Source organism: Epinephelus lanceolatus, chromosome 8 (assembly GCF_041903045.1).
Source record: "Epinephelus lanceolatus isolate andai-2023 chromosome 8, ASM4190304v1, whole genome shotgun sequence".
Taxonomy (NCBI): Eukaryota; Metazoa; Chordata; class Actinopteri; order Perciformes; family Serranidae; genus Epinephelus; species Epinephelus lanceolatus.
The window spans coordinates 42,799,371-42,818,998 of NC_135741.1; the positions used below are offsets into that span (position 1 = coordinate 42,799,371).

The window sequence follows — 19,628 nt, forward strand, 5'->3', positions numbered from 1 at the left end:
GTGCTGCACTGTGGCTGTGTTATGTGGCTCGTTAGCCGCTAAGGAGAGGTGCAACTGAATGCGAGAGGATGATAAATCACTCAATAGACCTCTGAACAATTTGTCCTCCTCACTTCTGAAATGATGGCTACGCCACTGCAGCTCGGTTTGTGTGTTTGTCAGCAGAAAAACACCTGGCTTGATTTTCATATAACTTGGTGAAAAGGGTGTAGCATGGGCTGAGGAAGAACCCCATAAATTTTGGAGCAACTCTGAATAACTGAAGAAATACACCAATTATCAATCAATCAGTTTATTTGTTTCATGAAATCACGTAAATATTATTTCAGTTAAGTGTAACTGTTGTTAGTTCTGTTAATATATAGTAGTGGTAGTAAAACATAGATGTCAGTGTTCAGGATAAGGCAGGATCATTATTCAGTATCCTTGTGGCTTGAGGACAGAAGCTCCTCTTGAGCCTCTCGGTGCTGCCTGATGTATCCGGCACTTTCTTCCTGACCTCAGCAGAGTGAAAGGGCAGTTATCCAGGTGCTTTTTCTCACTTTGCAATATGTGACATTTATAGTTTGGCTGGGTTTGTTCACACCTCTCATCTCAGACATCACCAGCAAACACGAAATCAATGATCCATCACTAGAAGAGGGGTGGGATGTTAATGATCGAGGAGATAGAAATCCAAATTCAATTTTTCTAAGAGCAATAGAAGAAAAGGAAATCCTGAGTATTGTAAGCAAGTGTAAAAATAAAATGTCTACTAATTGGATTGAAATTGATACAACTCTAGTGAAGGAAATCATTGATGGAATTGTAAACCCACTGACCTACATCTGCAACTTATCCTACAAAACCGGTACATTTCCATGCCAAATGAAAACAGCAAAAGTAGTTCCAGTATTTAAAGCTGGGGATAAACATCTATGCACCAATTATAGGCCTGTGTCGTTACTTCCCCAGTTCTCTAAGATATTGGAGAAACTTTTTGTTGTAAGGTTGGACAATTTTATCGACAAGAACAAACTGCTGATGGACAGCCAATATGGCTTCAGAGAAAACAGATCAACATCTATGGCACTGATGGAGCTATTAGTAGAAATAACAACTTGTATTGATGATACAAAATATGCAACAGGGGTATTTCTATTCTTATTTCTATTTCTTGATTTAAAAAAGGCATTTGATACCGTTGATCATGACTTGTTAATCAAGAAGCTGGAAAGGTATGGCATCAGAGGGGTAGTGTTATAGCCACAGATGTTAGGAAGGTGTACGGGGGGTTGCCGTGTGTTTGTAATCGTGTGTTTCTAACATCTGTGCCTATGAGGTGAGTACATTACATGTTTGATTTGAACGTTTATGGAGACGTGAATCTGTCTAGACCGGGAACCCCCACACGAAAAACGGGGTTCGTTTTCAAGACATTCATGCAATGAACGTCTTGGTCCAAGGCTACTTTGGAACCAAAAGTAATCCCTCAGACATGGTACCTAGACCTTAGGTCCATTTTGCGTTTCCACCGCAGACAGTACTCTCAAATTTGGGCGGGGTTGTTGTCACTCACTGCTCCGTCCAGCACTCGCTGTACTTCCTCTTCACAGGTGACACAGAGGGAAGTCTGCACCTCATTTATCATCCACAGATGGTCCAAGGCTAGTTCCAAAGGTAATATACCTTAAGTGTTTGGCGGAAACATGGCTTAACAGTGCTGACAGAGCTAACAGATCATACAGGGGTGCTCATGAGCACTGCTCTTGCATGCACACCCAGCCCAGCCAGTGCAGAGCAGTGGCATTTCGCTAGCCAGAATAATATTCGCTTGCTGCTACATTACTGTGCTGAATGTCGTATATTGCACCTCTAATATTGTGAAATGGGGCATTTGGCCTTGGCAGAGGTGTGCTCTTGGAATGTCCTTCTAGTTAAAAGTACTAAAATGATATCAGAAATTAGGCTACATAAAAGACTGAAAACTGTGTTGAGATCACTGTGACAGATATGATAAATCCCTGTACAGATACAAACTTGCAACTGACCAAGTAAGCCACTTTATAAAATGAAGAGAACATTTCCTTATTCTCAGCTGATGGAGTGAGTGTTTCTCCTCAGACTTGTGCTGAACTCTGATGAGGCTAATGCTTATATACTAGTGGAGGGATAACCTACTAGGGCTAGGCGATTTATTTTCTAGCAAAATATAGATTTAGACAATACTGTTCATATTGATATAGGGTCAAGTTGCGTTACATAATGCATACCAGCGTGCATCTCTCCTCTCTCACATTCTACTCACAGCTCCATCCCACTCCGGATAAATGAAAGGACCACAGTAGCACACATGCATTCGAGTGCTGCGCTTCATGTGTGGGAGACAGAGCTGCCTGATTGTGTCAGGTGAGTGTTTGTTTGCTAGTTTGTGTGTGAGGTGGGTCACAGAGCGTTGCCATTCTTCTCAGTAGTTGTAGTCTATTGTGTGACACTGAGACAGTGCCTGGATGCAGGCAACAGAAAAAAAAATGCAGCAACGACACAGACATTTCATACACAAGACGTATGTATGTACCACGGACAAAGTGTCTTGCTCTTTCCCTCCCTTGGCCTCTCTGTTAATGCTCTGTGCATAAATAAATGTATAGCTGAAATAAATAAAAGTATTTAAATCATATTCTAGCACTAGATTCATTTTAAAACAACTTTTTAACTCCCCCCATGAAGATTTTTAATTGTTTCAAACTACAGTGGATTCAAGCCTACTTGATCCTTGTAGACTCGTTATAGTTTTGTGTCTTGTGCTGCAAACCTTCAAACCTCTGTAGCTCCAGTGCTATGTACAAAACCTCAACGTACAGCCCTGCTATTTATTTTATATCATTTTTCATTTGCATGTTGTGCAGCTGTGTATTTTCAAACAGGGGAATAAAATCCATCTTTGTATTTTATTTTTATCAGTCTGTTTTTATAAAAGTGCTTGTGACATCTCAAACGTGGCTTTGACTTGCAACTGAACATGTAGCTCATTTTGCATAAAATACAGAGATATATATTGTGTATTGCTGTTCAGCCTGAAAATACTGAGTTATGAATTTCTGCCTATATTGCCCAGCCCTTTAACCTATGTACGTCAGTATTTTTTAACAAGCTCAAACTTTTCAGTCTCAATACTGTCACCTCTTGGTCAGCACATACAGCTGTGAAACAATCCAGGTATGTACATGCAGGGCTGTAGTTGTAAAAATAAAGCTGAGCAAACGATAAATGAAAATCATAAAAATGGTGGATGAACTACAAACCTCAGTGACCCATATACCAGACCAGAACCATTGAAACCAATTCATACGCTTACATTTGCTTTATTCCCCAACAGCCCTGTGTACATGACACTGCACTGAAGCCAGGGTGATACTTATGTTAGTCCTTGTTAACTCAACAAAAAGAAATACAAGCAGTGGGGCGTCGGTATCGTAGTGGATAGTGCTGGTGCCCCATGTACAGAGGCATTTCCTCGCTGCAGCGGCCGCGGGTTCGAATCCGGCTCGCAACCCTTTGCTGCATGTCAGTCCCCATTCTCTCTCTGTCTCCCCATTTCACACACTGTCCTGTCATTAAAGGTAAAAAGCCCACAAAAATAATCTTAAAGAAAAGAAATCCAAGCAGTAGCATAGGATCCACTAAAAATAAATGCATTAACTTTGTTAGAATGTTAGAGGTTCTCCTTTCAGCCCGAGCTGTTTCTCAACAGTTCCAGAGCTGCCTCTTTCTCTTTGAGAAGCTCTTTGAGTCTTCTGATCTGTTCACATTGTTTCAGTTCATCAGTGTCCATGGATGTTGTGGTTAAACTGTTACTGGCTGAAGCCTCATCAGAAGTCTTACAGTTGTGCTTCTTCTTGGCTGTTAGACAGCTGATCCGTCCAGATGTTTTTACATATTTTCTTACAGCCTTTGTTTTTCCCCCTCTTTTATTTGTCTGCTCTGTCCTCCAAGCCCACTTCTCTGGCTCTTGGGACCTGGCGCTGGACTTCACTACAGGATCTTGAGTACAAGGGATGCAACATGGACAGACTGTACGCTTCCTCATTCTTCCCATTCTCCTTGTTGTGTTTGTATTCAGATCTGCACAAGTCTGAGTTTGTGGCCGGCTAGCTGTGTCCTGTGAGTTGGGGATGTCATTTTCATCTGTGCTGAGGAAATCTTCATCTATGGGTTCCATGTAGCCAATGACTGGCTCAGTTTCAACATCACATGATATTCCTTTGAGAGATGTGTTACCTGAATGGCACTTCTTCCTCAAAAGAGAGAGAGCTTGTGTGTTCAGTTTGAAATGTGAACATTTGAGAGGTCCGATGTCTGTGTGAGGACTTGGAGTGGCAGAGTCTTCTGACAGCTCCTGTCCAGTTACCTTTCTGACATTGATGTGACCATTGCTGCTGTCAGTGTCTTGTAGACTGTAAAGGTCCTTTAAAAAAAGTTCTTTCTCTTTTAACCCACTGTCTGGTTCCCTGTTATCTGACCTTATGGACTCACTCCATAGAGATTCAGCAATTAGAGACCAGTCTGAAGCTCCATCAATCCTCTGCAGGCAAATTTTCACATTGGCTGTTATCCCAAATATCTGTCTCAGCAGATTATCAGACCTTTGAAGGGATTCTGGTGCCAGTGAGGATGTACAACTCGCTGTGGGATTCACAGAGCTCTGCAAGTAGAAAAAAAAAACTCTTTAAAAAAAAACAAACAAACAATAAACAAGACAACAAGTCTGCAGCCATGTTAGTAGCTCTGGCACAGTGGTTCTTTGAGCTAAATGCTAATGTCAGCCTGCTAACATTTCAAGATAATATTGAAATGCTACATATGTTCCCCATCCTCATTTAATGAGACATTTCCTAATTAGAACTGATGAGGCTGATGGGAGTGTCAAGTTTTTCAGGTGCTACAATAATGCATAAAGTTGGGAGATGCAGGTTAGGTTGGGTTTGGGTGGTAGATTAAGCCATATTGTTTGCTGGTTGGGTGGCGCAAGTTGCCATATCTTCATGCAAGAATGTGGACGAACTCATAGCTCTCTTAATTTTTCATTGTTGTTGTTTTTTTAAAACAATGTTTAATTAAATTCTTCTACTATACGCTACTTTAATGAAGAGTTTGTCCCCCACAGTGTCTGCTTAGGAACGTTCTGGCCTTCGGACAAATAGTTCACGAATCCTGCTGTAAAGAAGACCCTTGAGACAAATTGTGATATTTGATACTGGGTTATATTAACAAGCATGACTCAGTTTGACTTTTCTGTACTGTCTCTGGCAGAGTCTGTTTTAGTCTCTGTACAGACAATTGTATAAAGTTTAACACTGTGCACTTAAACGCAAAATATAATTCCCTCAGTCCATAGTAGGATGTCACAGCTAAGTAACAGTTATATGACAGACCCCAGGCAGAAGTCTGATGAGACTAAAAAGTCACATGACTGTCCCAGTGATACAGGATTTTTGAGGCTGATACCAACATCAATATTTAGAAGTTCCAAAATCCAATAACTTCTACTTGTAGAAGTTGTATTTCTACTTGTTGACATATTGACATCATATCGTTACTCATGGCAACAAGCATGGCTGAAAGCGGAATTATTAATGACTCCGCAGTGGTTCCAAAAAGAGGAGTAGCTTCAGTAGTGTGGAATAAACTGTGGTGTCCTGAATGTTTTATGAACAGCCCTGGACTTCTCAGACTCTTTTAGCGACTTACCGCTCAGAGGGAACTCATTCAGCGGCTCCTCTGGCAGCAGCACAGCGTCTCTCCCTCTCCTCACTCCCGTGTTGTCAAGTGATTTTGTCATAAACCTTTGGTAATGTAAACCTATGTGACACTCGTGGTTCAACAGAAAACTACATATATGTGAAAGTCCAATAGTTATGGTATCATAACAGCCTGTCATAGGTTACAGCGTGATGATTAGAGAAATGGCAGAGCATAAAGGTCCAGGTGGAAAACAATAACTCAATCATCAAGGATTTTGCTAAAAGAGAAGGAAATCACCTGTTGATATATACATTATATTAATTTTTTTTGGATTTGGGAGCTGTTTAAATGTGTAGTTTTTGGTATATTTTATTTTGTTGAACTATTAATATGTATACAGAATCTGAATCTCACTCTGAGTTACTGTTGATGTTCACAAACTAAAGAAATGAGAGGCCCCTTGACACACTTTGGTGTATCACGGCCCTCTCTGACTCATATTAGGAAGTTTTTCCAATAAAGGCTGTTAGGCTAGTCTCCAGGGAGGGTGGGTGACGGTCACAACCACGCATTATGGGTATAAAATACTTGACTGCAAGATTAACAGTGCATCAATCTTCACAAGAAGCTTACACCCTTTAGTGGCGCTAAGCTATGAAGACCAATGCAGACAAGTAGGAGAAAGAAAGAAAAAAAAGAAAAGAAAAGAAATGAGGTCATTTTTATTTAGTTTTTACTGAATATTTAAAGGCAAACTGTTGACATGTAAAATGATGTCACTTTTTTTGTTGTAATTCTATGTTCTTAAAATAATAATTTTTTTAATACTCATTTGTCATATTGTCAAGAACATCGTTAGGGCAAAAATATCCGGAAATATTGTTATATTATTTTAAGTCCATATCGCCTAACCCTATTGATAAGTTCTGAACAGTCTGAACTACCTCCGCCAAATGTTTAGCTCTAAAATAAGAACGTTTGTGACCTCGTCGCCATGTTGAAACAGTCGAGCTTAAACCAAACACCGCCCACTGGCCGGAGAAAACATTCTCATTTTACAGCTTAACAGTCACTAAAATATATTTCTGAAAACATTTGAGGTGAGAAAAAGACAATGCAGTAACAGTATCTTGATTCATATTTGATCAGTGCTGCCTAGTCTGACAGTTTGACTGCAGCTCACCAGCAGTGACTGACCTGACTGACAGCTGCATTCCAAAATCTTCAGCTCAGATTAGGGCTGGGTATCGCCACTGATTTCCTGAATTGATTTAATTTTGATTCACAAAGTCTCAATTCAATTCAATTTCTGATTCAATTTGATATTGATTTTAATGGGGATATTTCAGTTACAATATCAATTTTTGCTATTTTTGTATACTGGACATTTTACAAGGAATTATTAAATAAAAAAAAGAAGTAATTCAGAACAGGGTTAAAACTAAATATTTTATAACTACATGCTGTTTCTAGAGCAGCAACAGAAACAGCAAAGTCACAATCAGTGTTGGGGTAATGCATTACAGTAATATATTACCTTTTAGCAGTAATGAAGTATATAACGCATTGCCAACAGAATTTTGGGTAATATTATTATATTTACGTAAGAAGTTACCACCCGAAATTAACTGTTTATTGTTCATGATGCCTGAAAGCAGCAGGGATAAGGAGTTGGCCTCCAGATCACTTTTTCCTCCTACCGTTAATCGGCACATCTGGGTGATGCGAGTTGGATGTGTTTCAATTCACATCCCCTACAACTGCAGAGCAATGCCAGCCACAGTCCCATTCGGTGCTGTTGTCTTTGACCGGCACACTGGTAACTGCCAGGTGGTTCTTCCAGCTCCAGTGTTTAACTTTGCGCTCGTCATAGTGACTAAATCGCACGCCATTCTGTTTGTTTTGCTAACCTCAACATTTGTTTATTGTGTTTCATATCACAGGCCAACAAATATTGATCCACAACTCAGAATTATCAGACTCTGATCCTCTGCCTGACTCTCCCTGTGTCCAAGGCTCTTCGTTAATTTAAAAAAAAACTTGGTTATTTAATGGTTCTTAAAAATGTTTTTCATTTAATACAAAGTGGTAACCACTGTATGTGAATGCATGAACAGGTCAGACCTGCAGCACTGGATTTGAAATAAACTATAATAAACTGGAGCTTCTGTGCTTTGATTAGCTGCTGTGAAACAACATGACCCTCATCCATTTAAAATGAACATTAGTTCTTCTGAGCTCATTTTGGTCAAAGTAACGCAACAGTAGTGTAATAAGTCACTTATTACTCTGCACAGAGACTAATAGTGTAAAGTAACTTATTTCTTTCAAATGATGGTAACTAATAATATGTAATATATTACATTTTGAGAGTAACTTGCCCAACACTGATCACAAGATAAACTCAAATCTCACAGGCAATTCAGATTATTCAGATTAACAGGGTTAAAGCTTCACACATCTGTGGAAAAATAGCGTATATTAAAAGATGATCTTGGATTTTATGAAGCGATATCAGGTAATTCAAATGAAGATCGATTTAAATCAGATGAATCGATTATTTTAAACCAACCCTAACTATGATTGGTTGTTTTAGTGGGCACTGCGAGGAGGAGGAACCTGATTATTTTCACAGATTATCTGTCTCATGTATCACTGTGTGGACAGAGTGACAGTTCCAGCAAATGTGACAAAAAGGTATTTTCAAAGAAGTTACCAAATGCATCAAAAATCTTAGTGACACGGTTACATAATTTCCTGCAAGAAGATTGTTTTTAATCATAAAAATTTCAGAGTATTCCAAAGTCATAAAGGCAATAGAAGTGTCCTCACCTCCATTCTGTGGGTGTCCTCCTCTATTAGAGAGCATATTCCACTGCTGCTGTCAGACGTGTTGGGATCAGCTGGACTTTTTGTTTCAACATCAACTTCCATCCTCTCCAGCTGTTGGGTGGAGGTGATCTGCTGACTGCTAATATGTGAGCCCTCATTATCATGCATGTTCATCACTGGCAAATCACAAACATGTCTAAGATTTTTGACTGTGTTGTATGACATACTCTGGTCAGTTGCTCTTCTTCTATGGGCACAGATTTCATTGTCAGTTGTTCCATTCAGGTTCTTCTGTTGTGTTACACCACTTCTTGTGTCCGTCTGATCTGTTTCCTTTATAAGTGGCACTTGTGTTTGTGGTCTCAAATCTTGTGTTGACTCAGACTCAGCCTTGGGTGGAATATATGACACAAATATTACATTGTCTTCATCCGGTTGAGTGACTGCTGACATCTGAGCTGAGGCTGCCTGTTGAGACGAGTCATCATGACCATCATCGTCACAAAGGTCAATCACCTCATCTGATTCATGTGGAATGATAACCTGTAGGCCCTGCTTCATCTGAGGTGCAACTGGCTCAAGTGATTGTTGGGATGAAGATACAATGATTTTGTTGAATTCACAACTTTTTTGTGCTGCTGTAGGTGAGTCACTTGTTCCCATTTTATATGCTAGGCTGCGATTTTTGGCCACAAAAACCACGTTCCTGTTGTCCGTGACCAAAGTGTTTTCCTGTCTCTGTCCGCTCGACAAAGAGGCTATTTTTTTAATGACGTCACAGTGTTTGTTAGCATTTTCTCTCTCTGCAACAATTCGAAGAATCTCTGAAGTAACACAAGGGGTAACAGGATCAAGAGTTGGAGCCGCTGTGCTTTCCTCTTCTTCAATGACCCACTTTATCGGGCTGTTAGGCCTTTGTGAAGCTTTTGGAATTAATTTTAAATGTGGTTTTGATCCTTTGGATGGAGTTCCACATAAAGTGTTACTTGATGTCTCACAAAGCAACCCAAGTGAGTGAAGTGGAGAATCACTTTGTAGAGTCGTGCTTCGATTGACAGTTGTGATGGGTGGCACGTAGACCAGACTAGATAAGCTTTGACTTGGAGAGGAGCTGGGTGGTGGAGTAAAAATCTGTTTCTTGATACTAGCAGGTCGTTCAGATGCTGGGACTTGTGAATTAGAAGGAATCTGAAGGTACTGTCCTCTGGGGAGTGCTGTGACTGGGAGCTGACTTGGAACTCTTCCTAACTTCCCACTGTTTGTTGCAGGTGTTGCCACTGGAGGTACTATGGACATCAAATTTACATGCTGTTGCTGTAGTGGGTGTTTATTTAGTGAATGACCAAGATCCAAATCTGCTTGATTAGGGAAGACATCCATGAGTGAAAAATGCTTTCTGACAATTTGCTCTGTGGCAGAAGGATTCAAAGCTGACTTCTTTACCACCTGAACAGGTGCTGAGGCAATATTTATGGTTACAGCTTTCTGTGATGTAGGATTCGTTTTGGGTTGACTTATTTGAGATTGAACAAACTGTCCATTGACAATTTGTACAGGAATCAGTTTCATGATGTTCTTTCCATCGGCTCCAACAGCAGGCATTGCCTGGTAGAAGACACCGGTCCCACTGACAGAAAAAACAAAACAAAATAAAACACGGAAACACGTCACAAGGTGGTTTTAGATTAAAATACCCTTCTAAAAATGTGTGAAAGAATTTCTCATTTACAAGTAATAAATAAATAAATTTTTATCTTACTCCTATAAAGATGCATACAATTTCAGAAGATAACTCAGCAAAATGCCTTAAATTCAAAACTAAAGATGGAACATTTGTACATCTGGTTTGAGAATATAATCTGCTGACAAATTTCTGGAATTTGATTAATTCCCTTACTAAATCAGTTTTGGTTTAGTGACTTTAGTGAGTAAGAAATTTCTTAGAATTTCCCCTTAAGTTAAGACTAGGTCCTTGTAAAGATAAAGATTAGGGTTAGGGTTAGTCCTTAAAAGAGCTCCTAAGGTGAAAAACTGTTAAGAGCAGAAAGGAGGACTTTAAGAGGCTTAAGAGTTTCATAAGCAGAGGAGAAGATGGTGGAAAGACAAAGAGGTAGGACAAATATTCTCCAAACACTGAGTGCCAGTGCGTTAATGAAATGCTACAGATTGGATCATACAGGGAAAATATTTGTGGTCAGTCTTATTAGGGATACACACACATTTAACACCCAATGCAATAACGCTGTAACACCAGAAATGAAATGATCACAATACTAAGATATTTGGAAAACTGGAAAAATGTAGCAGTGATGACTTGGGTCTGTCTCAACCTTCTATCTTTCATTTCCACTGGGTGTCCACACCTTGCAGGCTCACAAAGGGGTGTGTCTCTGACAAGCAATCACATCTGTTAAAAGGATGCATCATACCTAGAAATGGGGTCAACCACACCTCCTCACCAAGATAAAAATTTCTGTCCCTTCCTTGCTCAGAGTTGCTCTGAGAACTTTCCTAAATCACCCCTTAGCTAGGATTTCTTACTAAAAGTTTTAAGGCTAAGTTAGGAGCTCTCTGAGAGTATTCTCAGAATGTTTGTGAATACGGCCCCTGACAGCACCAGGAAAAAAAACATAAGCACCATCTTGTGGACCAAAAAAGCAATTGATTTATTATTCTAGTACCAAAAGTTGTGTATTTGCAAAAATGAATAATGTAAGACTGATAATTGGCATCTGTGAAGCGATAAAATATCACCACACAAAATATTGCAATACTATGCTGTATCGACTTATCGACCACCCCTAGTATAGAAACAAATCTACTGTGTGTGTGTGTGTGTGTGTGTTTATCAGTTTACTCAGTGTATGGTTATGGTTATATGCTCACCCATTGGTGATTACTGATACTTGTACACGCTTCTGGAATTTAAAAAAAAAATGAAGGAAAAGGTGAAAAAAAAAAAAAAAAAAGCCACTAAAGATCAATGGTAAAAATACATTTAAATTTTACATGAGTTTATTTGGCAGGTGCTTTTGTCCAAAGTGCCAACCAGGGGTGTAAATATAGACTGGGCAAACAGTGGGGTGGAGGGGCCCATAGACAGTGGCCCTTGCAACTGATTCAGATTACGGCCCTGAATATACACACCTGTGTTTAAAGGGGCCTGAAAAAAAAAAGTTCCTAGTTTAAAATGGTGTTTGTTTGTTTGCTATTTATGTCCTTAAAAAAGGCAAACCCATCTACATCATGGTTTACTTAATTATTTTGTTTTGCATAATCAGTCACCCTTTAAAACAAAATGATATGCTTTTTCTACATAAGCTATCAAATCTACTAATAAACTATAAAAACTACTAAAATAAATGATTCATTTCTTACTTTCTTCGATATTTTTGTCAGATATTCAATGATAATTGCTGGGTAATCTGTATGTTGATGTTGTCTGATGTCAAGTCTCTTTTTTCGTCAAAACATGTATGATAGTGTGCACTAGGGCCCATCACAATAGTGTATGCTGGGGCCTATCATAATAGTGTGCAGTGGGGCCCATCGTAACTGCCTTACACCACTGGTGCCAACATTTGGTCTGTTAATACATCAAATAAAAGCATTCATAAACAATACAGTTCTATCTTTACAGTGCAGCAGTTGTGCAGTCCTAAAAGAAACATTTAACATTTTTGGAAATGTTCTTGTTTGTTTTCTTTCTGATAGTGAGCTGGGCCCTATATCAGAAAGCAGGCTCAACAAACTCTGAGCCTAATCCCGATCTCCGAGTTGACTGAGCTTGAGTTAGGAAAATCTGAGTTTTACGGTTCCAGAAAAGCTGATCAGAATTAGTTCAATCAAGTCTGAGTATGTTCAGCCTGAGGGAAGGGCGTCACAGTGAGCACCACAAGCCATCATCAATGGAGTGCAGATAACATGATTCTCAGTGGCAGAAAGCGGTGTTAAAAGCAGAGCCACTTACTTCATCCCAACTGAATTGGAGAATTTAATGACCGCAAATGAAGACTTCGGTCTATTGGCAGCTGCAGCTAAACAGCGAGGTGACGGGAAAAGACTGCAGAGTGTGTTAAGAGGTAACGTGAAGTGACACTTTGTAATGTGATGTGTTAATGTGTGTCTAATATACAGAAAAGATATGAACTAGTTTACATCTTAACAGTATTTACATATTTTAATATAATTTGCTATATCATCATATTCAGCTGTAATCTGATGGGACCCAAACGCACTGGGCAGCAACTCAAAATCAAACACAAAATATTGTTCAGACTGGTAAAAATTTTGCTTATACTTATGTCATTCTTGCAATATTAGTCATGTTAATTGAGTTGCTGTGAAATGACTTCCTATTCACGTGATCTCCTTTATTCTCAGATAGAGCTACGATGGGGATGTTGAGTCCCATAAATGCAGCCTATAACACCACGGAATCTCTGAATATACGAAAAGTATTCATGAATCATTGCATAATGTATCCGCGTAGATTATTTTCGTATCTACACTAACAAACCTGCAGTTCTGTGGAATTCCTCTGTGATGATCCATTCTGATTTATGCCCAGGGAAAACCACAAAAACAGGCAAAACTCTTTTCAGAGCCAGAGACACTTTTCTTATGGCCTGACAAACCACTGTCTCACTAATGTGTTCAGTGTTTCTGATGTTATTAAGAAAATTGCTGCTGCCTATAAGAATCAAAGGGCAATGTACAGAATTTGTTATGATGATAATGTAAATCCACGATGTGTAATATTTGATAAATCTGGGTAGAACAGATTTTTATGGTAAATGATAGAGTGGGGGGTGAAATTGTATCTTTCAATATAGACACTCCTCTGGGAATGATAAGACAACCAAACGGGGTCTAATCACCATCTCTTTACACAACAGTCCCTAGATAAATTGTGCCTCAATGTTCACGACTTTTGTGGTGGTATTCAATACATTATTTATTTCAAAAAGGTTGGTAACAGGAAGTAGTTTGAGCGGAAGCTCTGTATCCTGGGTTGTTGGATGTGTAGAAGCTTGATCAATAATAATGTGGTTCAGCATTAAAGCAGCTCGATGTTACACTCAATATCTGTTGCAGTAAATCTTTAACGCACAACACGACAACTTTATTCAAAAAAGGACACACCATTTCTCTCCTTCCTGCTATATGCACAGCAGGCGATCAACCTCAGGCTTGGATTAAGCAAACCTGCGAGTCAGCAGGTTAGCTTCACAGAGTATGTTGCTATAGTAACTGACTCAGGGTTTCGCTGAACTGGCTTTGTAAAACATTAAAGTCAGAGTTTCCCTCATCTCAGGCTGAACATACTCAGAGTTTTCACTAATCCTGCTCTCTGAAATAGGGCCCAGGTTGAGATCAACAGGCATTTGCACAGCAGACGATTTTGACTTGTCACAGTAGGAAAAGCACAGGTTAAGATAATGAAAGTTGTAGTTAATAACTAATTAAAAAAAATAACTTTTTGTCATTTTGCTGAACCTATCACTGAATCCACACAACAGCAGACAGATAATCTGTGAAAAATGTTTCATGCTCCTCTGCCTCCTTTTAATGCTTCTCATGACATTTACTTGGAGGTACCACAACTTAGCATGGTGACTTCGCCAGGCTAAAAGAGAGCCACCTTCGTGCCACTCAAAACTCTGGCTTCAGGCAAACATACCTCTCTGACAGACTAATCTCGCTTCATTGTTAATATTACAACCCTCAGGAAAAACACTGCTAAACCTAACAGAGGAGACTGTGCTTGTTTTACACCTTCTGTTAATCCACACGTTGTGATTGCTCCAATAAATGTTACTTGTCATATATTGTAAATGCTATGACCTATATCGGGTGAGTTAAAGTTTCATTCAACTCTACCTGTGAACCGAATCCATTGCCTTCGTTGAGGGATACATGACTCATGAAATCACGTGAATTTTGTTTCGTAATCTCCCCATCCAGCCGTTCATCGTAACGACAACAGCAGCATTACTGAGTCTCGACTAAGTGTAATTCCTGGAACATGCTAACGTTAACGTTACATGTGTTTACAAGAAAGCCACGAAGGTTCAACGTTGCTGGCAACGCCAAAGCACGCTACATATTTGCGCCGTTACTTCCGTCTCTAAAGTATAACAGGAGGCTGTCTATAACGTCGCCATGGCCATTCACAGACAAATTAAGCCACCGTTTTGTTCGCACCAACATTTTATACTGAATTTTCTTCTGGCGGTCCACATCTCAACTTCCGTTTCTATAGCGCATCCATTACATGAAACTTCCGGTATGTTACGTGCGTTGTATTCGAGGTCATTTTCATGCTTACTTTGATGTTAGATTCGCCGAACAGTGTTTGTTTGCAACCATAGACTCTCAGTTTGGGTCGAATATAATTCGCTTGTGTTTTTTTCCAATGTCTTATTCCATTTATGGATGCCAAACAAAACGCGAACACTGGTGTAGCTTTTCAAGCATCCTTTCTACTAACATCCGCTTAAACATGACATGTTCAGGTTCCGCTCAGTGCTGTGAGAACAGCAAGAGTAGGACTTTCCAGGGTATGTTTCCTTTTGTAATAACAGGACGGTGAGGAGTAAGAAATAGAGTAAAATGATGTGGTTACACATTCCCTCCTGTACAGTAGGTGGCGGTATGCACCGTCAAGCTGTTTGCTATCTGCCATTTAAACAGAAACGTGGGTCCATTCCGTCCATTCATAGATCGGCTTTGTTCCTTCATCCACTGGTTCCCAACCTGGGGGTCCCGACCCCCACTAGGGTCGCTAAAGCTTCGTGGGGGGCCGCAAGGCTTTTTTTAACTAAGGAATGTAAGTAGGGCTGATTGCCTGTACCAGTTCAAATCACAAGGTCCCACTATGATTATATTTCTGATATGGTCTGATGTAATATGAATTTGATTCGGAATATTTCAGTTACAATGCCAATTTTGCTTAAATGTTAAAGAGATTCTTAAGAGAACTAATAGGCTACTGTAAATTGTACAAGGAATTATTTAAATAAGAAATAAATTCAGAGCAGTATTAGAATTTAATATTTTATAACTAAATGTTGTGTCCTGTGCAGCAATGGTACAAACAGCAAAGTCACTATATAAAACCAATAAGATCTCACTGCAAACTAATCTAAATTGTCAATAAAATATATTCCTGACATCACAATACTGAGAGTAGTTTAGAACAAATGAAGAACACAAAGTCGTTCCTCCCTCAGGTACTGAGGAGTCACTACAGCTGGTAAATTTTAGGATATGTGGCAAACTAACCTCTCTCCCTCTCTCTCTCTCGCTCTCTCCCTTCATATATATATGTATATATATATATATATATATATATATATATATATACACATACATATACATATGGTGTACACTTTCGTATATTAACTTATATTAGGAAAAATGATGCCGATTACATTTTGTATGGTGGCTTTTTATCAAGGCAAAGTAAAGGGACAAATGAGACGTAATACCTTTATTTTGAGTACATTATGTTTTGAAACCTCTATATTTTATGTTCTATGTGTTGTTGCTATATACAGTCAGTACCATGTTTTGGTACAGATTCGTCACTCTCATCACCCCTGTTTTGAGTAGCAGCAGGCTCTGATAAGCCCACTCTACCTGCTTAGCAGCAACAGCAGACAGACACATTTGGGGACTAGCTAGTGAACATAGTGGAGCATTTAGCAGCCAACAAGACTGATTTCTTTCTTAGGAGCTGGCCATGAGCGCAACACCAAAACAATACTTCTCCACGCCTTTTCCATGTGTCAATACATATCAGTTGACTAGAAGCTGGCCATATCAACTTAACAAATTCGTAACTAGAATTACTGCCTCATGGTTGTATGGCTCCTTGCACTAGTCAAGTTTCTCTGACAGTTTACATCCATGTCTGTAAAAACATGGATGCTTCCCCACAACAGCACAGATCTATACAATCAGCACAGTTTCAAAATGGACACCCAAGATGAGTGTCATCAGTTCAGTTCTGACCAAAAGTCCCCTCTTCTGTTCCTGAGATATGACGTTGAATAATGGCCAGAAAAGTGTTTTATGCAGATTATGATGTCACAGTGAAGTTGACATTTGACCTTCTGGATATAAAATGTCATCACTTCATTATTTTATCCTATTAGACATTTGTGTCAAATTTTGTCATAATTAGCATATGAATTCTTAAGTTGTGGCCAAAATCCTATTCTGTGAGGTCACACTGAACTTGACCTTTGACCTTCAACCACCAAAATCTAATCAGTTCATTGTTGAATCAGTTCAAGTGGACATTTGTGCCAAATCTCAAGAAATTCCCTCAAGCTGTTCTGGAGCTATCATGTTCATGAGAATGAGACAGAAGCAAGGTCACAGTGAGCTTGACCTTGGACCATCAAAGTCTTATCAGTTCATTGTTGAGTCCAAATGAACGCTTGCCTAAAATTTAAAGAAACTCCTTCATGGTGTGCTCTTGAGATATTGTGTCCACAAGAATAAGACAAGACAAAGACACAGTGACCCTGACCTTTGACCTATGAACACCAAAATCTAATCAGTTCATCCTTGAGCCCAAGTGGATGTTTGTGCCAAAGTTGAAGAAAATTTCTCAAGGTGTTGTTGAGATATTGTGTTCATGAGAACATGACAGACGGATGTCCCAAAAATAAAATGCTTCTTGCCACAGCTATGGCCGGCACAGAGGCATAAAAATAAATTAATAAATAAATAGGGCAGGGTTTTTTTGTTGTTGTTGTTTTTTCAATTTGTAAAACTGTCTCAGTCATTAAGTGAATCTTGCTGCATACTGTGGTAGATTGGTTTCCTTACAGTTAAATTCTGTTTCTGCTGGCTTCACAAGATGTTCTTCATTCACCTGTCAACTTCAACATCAGTAACTGTGTAAGTACAAATGAATGCATTGCAATGCAATGACATAATTTGCATACATGACATTGCACATTTAATATTTAATTTTGTAATATTTCAATATAGTACATTGCATTTATTGGCCTGTAAGTATACAAATCAGAAGCATGTCACTAGTACTAATATACTCTAGCATCTTTCTTTAACATACACTATGATTCCCCAGTATGTCTGAATAGCTATTTGCATACTTTGAGTAAAGTACAAACTGGAATGAATAGGATGTAAAAAAATACATGTTCCTTAAAAAGTCTTAAAAGCTGGCTCAAGAGTGCATGAAGAAGGCACATCTTTACAAAAATGATTTTTTTGGTGTTAATGTTTTATGTATGATGAAAGCAGGATGGTGCCTCAGTGGTTAACAATGTTGCTTTACAGAAGAAAGCCCCTGGGTTGGATATCAATCCAGCATGCTCAATTGTTTTAGTATGGAGTTTTTAGGTTGTCCCTGTGTCTGTTTCTGCAGACATGCAGCCAGGTGAAGAGGGAAATCTAAACTGCCTGTAGATGTCAGCATGAGCCTGAATGAGTATTAGCCCTGACACAGGAATGTACATTTAAAAACAAGATGTCAGACAGGTGCAAAGTACAAACAGTCTGACCCAAGAAAGGTACCTTACATTAATGTCAATACAAACTAAATATATAAAGAAGCTTTTGTTGTTGTTGTTGTAATATAGCTTCTCAAGAGATTTTATGAGCCTCTCAGTGACTGGATGTTTGTGATGGGATTAAACAACCTTTACAGCAATGCCTTGTTAAAAATGAGTGCAATTTGCTTCATAACCTGATTATATTGTGGTGTGATTCAGTAAACAGACAAATCAGATTCAGTCTGGTAATTACAACATTCATGTCAGACTGCTCAGTCCTTGTTTGCCAGCAGATCATCCAGAATACGCTCACACATGTACAGGCAGCGAGGCACATGGAAGCACCCTAAAGAGGAGGAGAGAGGAGAAACATTGTTATCTTACTGACCAGCTAGAGCAGGAAGCTGCCCTGGGGAGCACGGCCACTGTGTGGCAATTAGTTTGTAATCAGTTGTTAGGTTATACCGTATGCATCACTAAAGCACAGTATAAACTGTAATATTAAAGGCCTTAAAGGGAAATTCCACCAATTTTCCTCCTCAGTGTGTATTCCCAGGTGTTGGGGAGTATGACTGCATATGTGAACACAGTCGTATGAAGTTTTTAGTGTCTCCAGAGGGAGCTGTGTGAAGTCAGCTAAATGTCCTCAAGTGATGTCACTTGAGTCAGTTTCGGTTATTTAGTAAAGTTAGAAAAAGTGGTAATGAAGGCCCCCTGCTGCATCGTCTGACATCAACATGTCTCAGTACATGAACACATTGCAAAGACTACAGCCGATGGCCAACCAGAACGTACGTTCTGCGCCTTCGTGAAAGGAAACAACTGCTTGTCGCTGCTAATTTATACAATGTAAAATGCCATAGGCTTGTGCCAATAACGTTAACATGTTGTATTTGTCTTAAAATGTGTTTAGTATAAGACAGTTGTTTTGTCAGTGAACCTTGTGAGTTATAATGGAGCCAAATTGTAATGTTACCTTTACTAAATGTTGCTGTTGTCCTTAGCTTCATATGATTAGAGGAAATCCCTGCTAGCTGCTAGGCTAATTTATACAATGTAAAATGCTATAGGCTTATGGTAATAACATTAGCATTTTGTATTTGTGGGGAAATGTGTCCAGCATTTTGTCTGTGAATCCTGTGAGTTATAATGATGCCAATTTGTGTACTTTGCAGGACAAACTGGTGATTTGTTATGATTTTTTGAAGTATGGAATGTGAAATGTCTTGAAATTTAGATTTAATGTAATAAGCCACACCCCCTTTAAGCAATCCTTTCAAATTTTGTGCATCAACTGAGACATGACCCTAGATGATGAAAACCAAATTTCATTCAAATGTCTCTGACTGATTATGCGATATCAACTTTCTGCTTGTGTAGTGCCCCCTATTGGTCAATTTGAATCAAACTTTAAAGGTATGATTCAGTTACTTATGTAGATATTTCCAACAAGTTTTTCGATGATTGGCTCAATGGTCAAGGAGTAAAATCAATTAATGGGCTGAGCCACGCCCCCTCTAAAGTTCATTGGTCAAT

The 19,628-nt window shown here is 39.1% G+C and overlaps 2 protein-coding genes across 3 annotated transcripts in view; both read right to left on the reverse strand.

The window, feature by feature from the left end:
* Nucleotides 1–276: 276 nt before the first annotated feature.
* Nucleotides 277–15,277, reverse strand: lrif1 (ligand dependent nuclear receptor interacting factor 1). The gene is made up of 3 exons (XM_033627978.2): nucleotides 14,440–15,277; nucleotides 8,557–10,183; nucleotides 277–4,684 (listed from the first exon to the last, which is right to left on the reverse strand). Exons 1-3 carry the CDS (start codon nucleotides 14,475–14,477, stop codon nucleotides 3,710–3,712), a joined length of 2,640 nt encoding a protein of 879 aa, XP_033483869.2. The 5' UTR covers nucleotides 14,478–15,277; the 3' UTR covers nucleotides 277–3,709.
* Nucleotides 15,278–17,527: 2,250 nt separating this feature from the next.
* The window catches only part of renbp (renin binding protein), a 31,186-nt gene continuing 29,085 nt past the window's right edge, over nucleotides 17,528–19,628 (reverse strand). For both annotated transcript variants that reach the window (XM_033628270.2, XM_078170324.1), the window contains one exon: nucleotides 17,528–18,438. In XM_033628270.2, the coding sequence (XP_033484161.1) occupies nucleotides 18,365–18,438 (74 nt within the window). In that variant the 3' untranslated portion in view covers nucleotides 17,528–18,364. The remainder of the gene's footprint in view (nucleotides 18,439–19,628) is intronic.

Excerpts from the sequence above, each read along its gene's own strand:
- lrif1 (XM_033627978.2), bottom strand. The coding sequence starts at position 14,477 with ATGTATCCCTCAACGAAGGCAATGGATTCGGTTCACAG. Across the intron at positions 10,184-14,439 it reads GCAATGGATTCGGTTCACAG|TGGGACCGGTGTCTTCTACC; the intron begins GTAGAGTTGAAT and ends TTTTTCTGTCAG. Across the intron at positions 4,685-8,556 it reads AGGACACCCACAGAATGGAG|AGCTCTGTGAATCCCACAGC; the intron begins GTGAGGACACTT and ends TTCTACTTGCAG.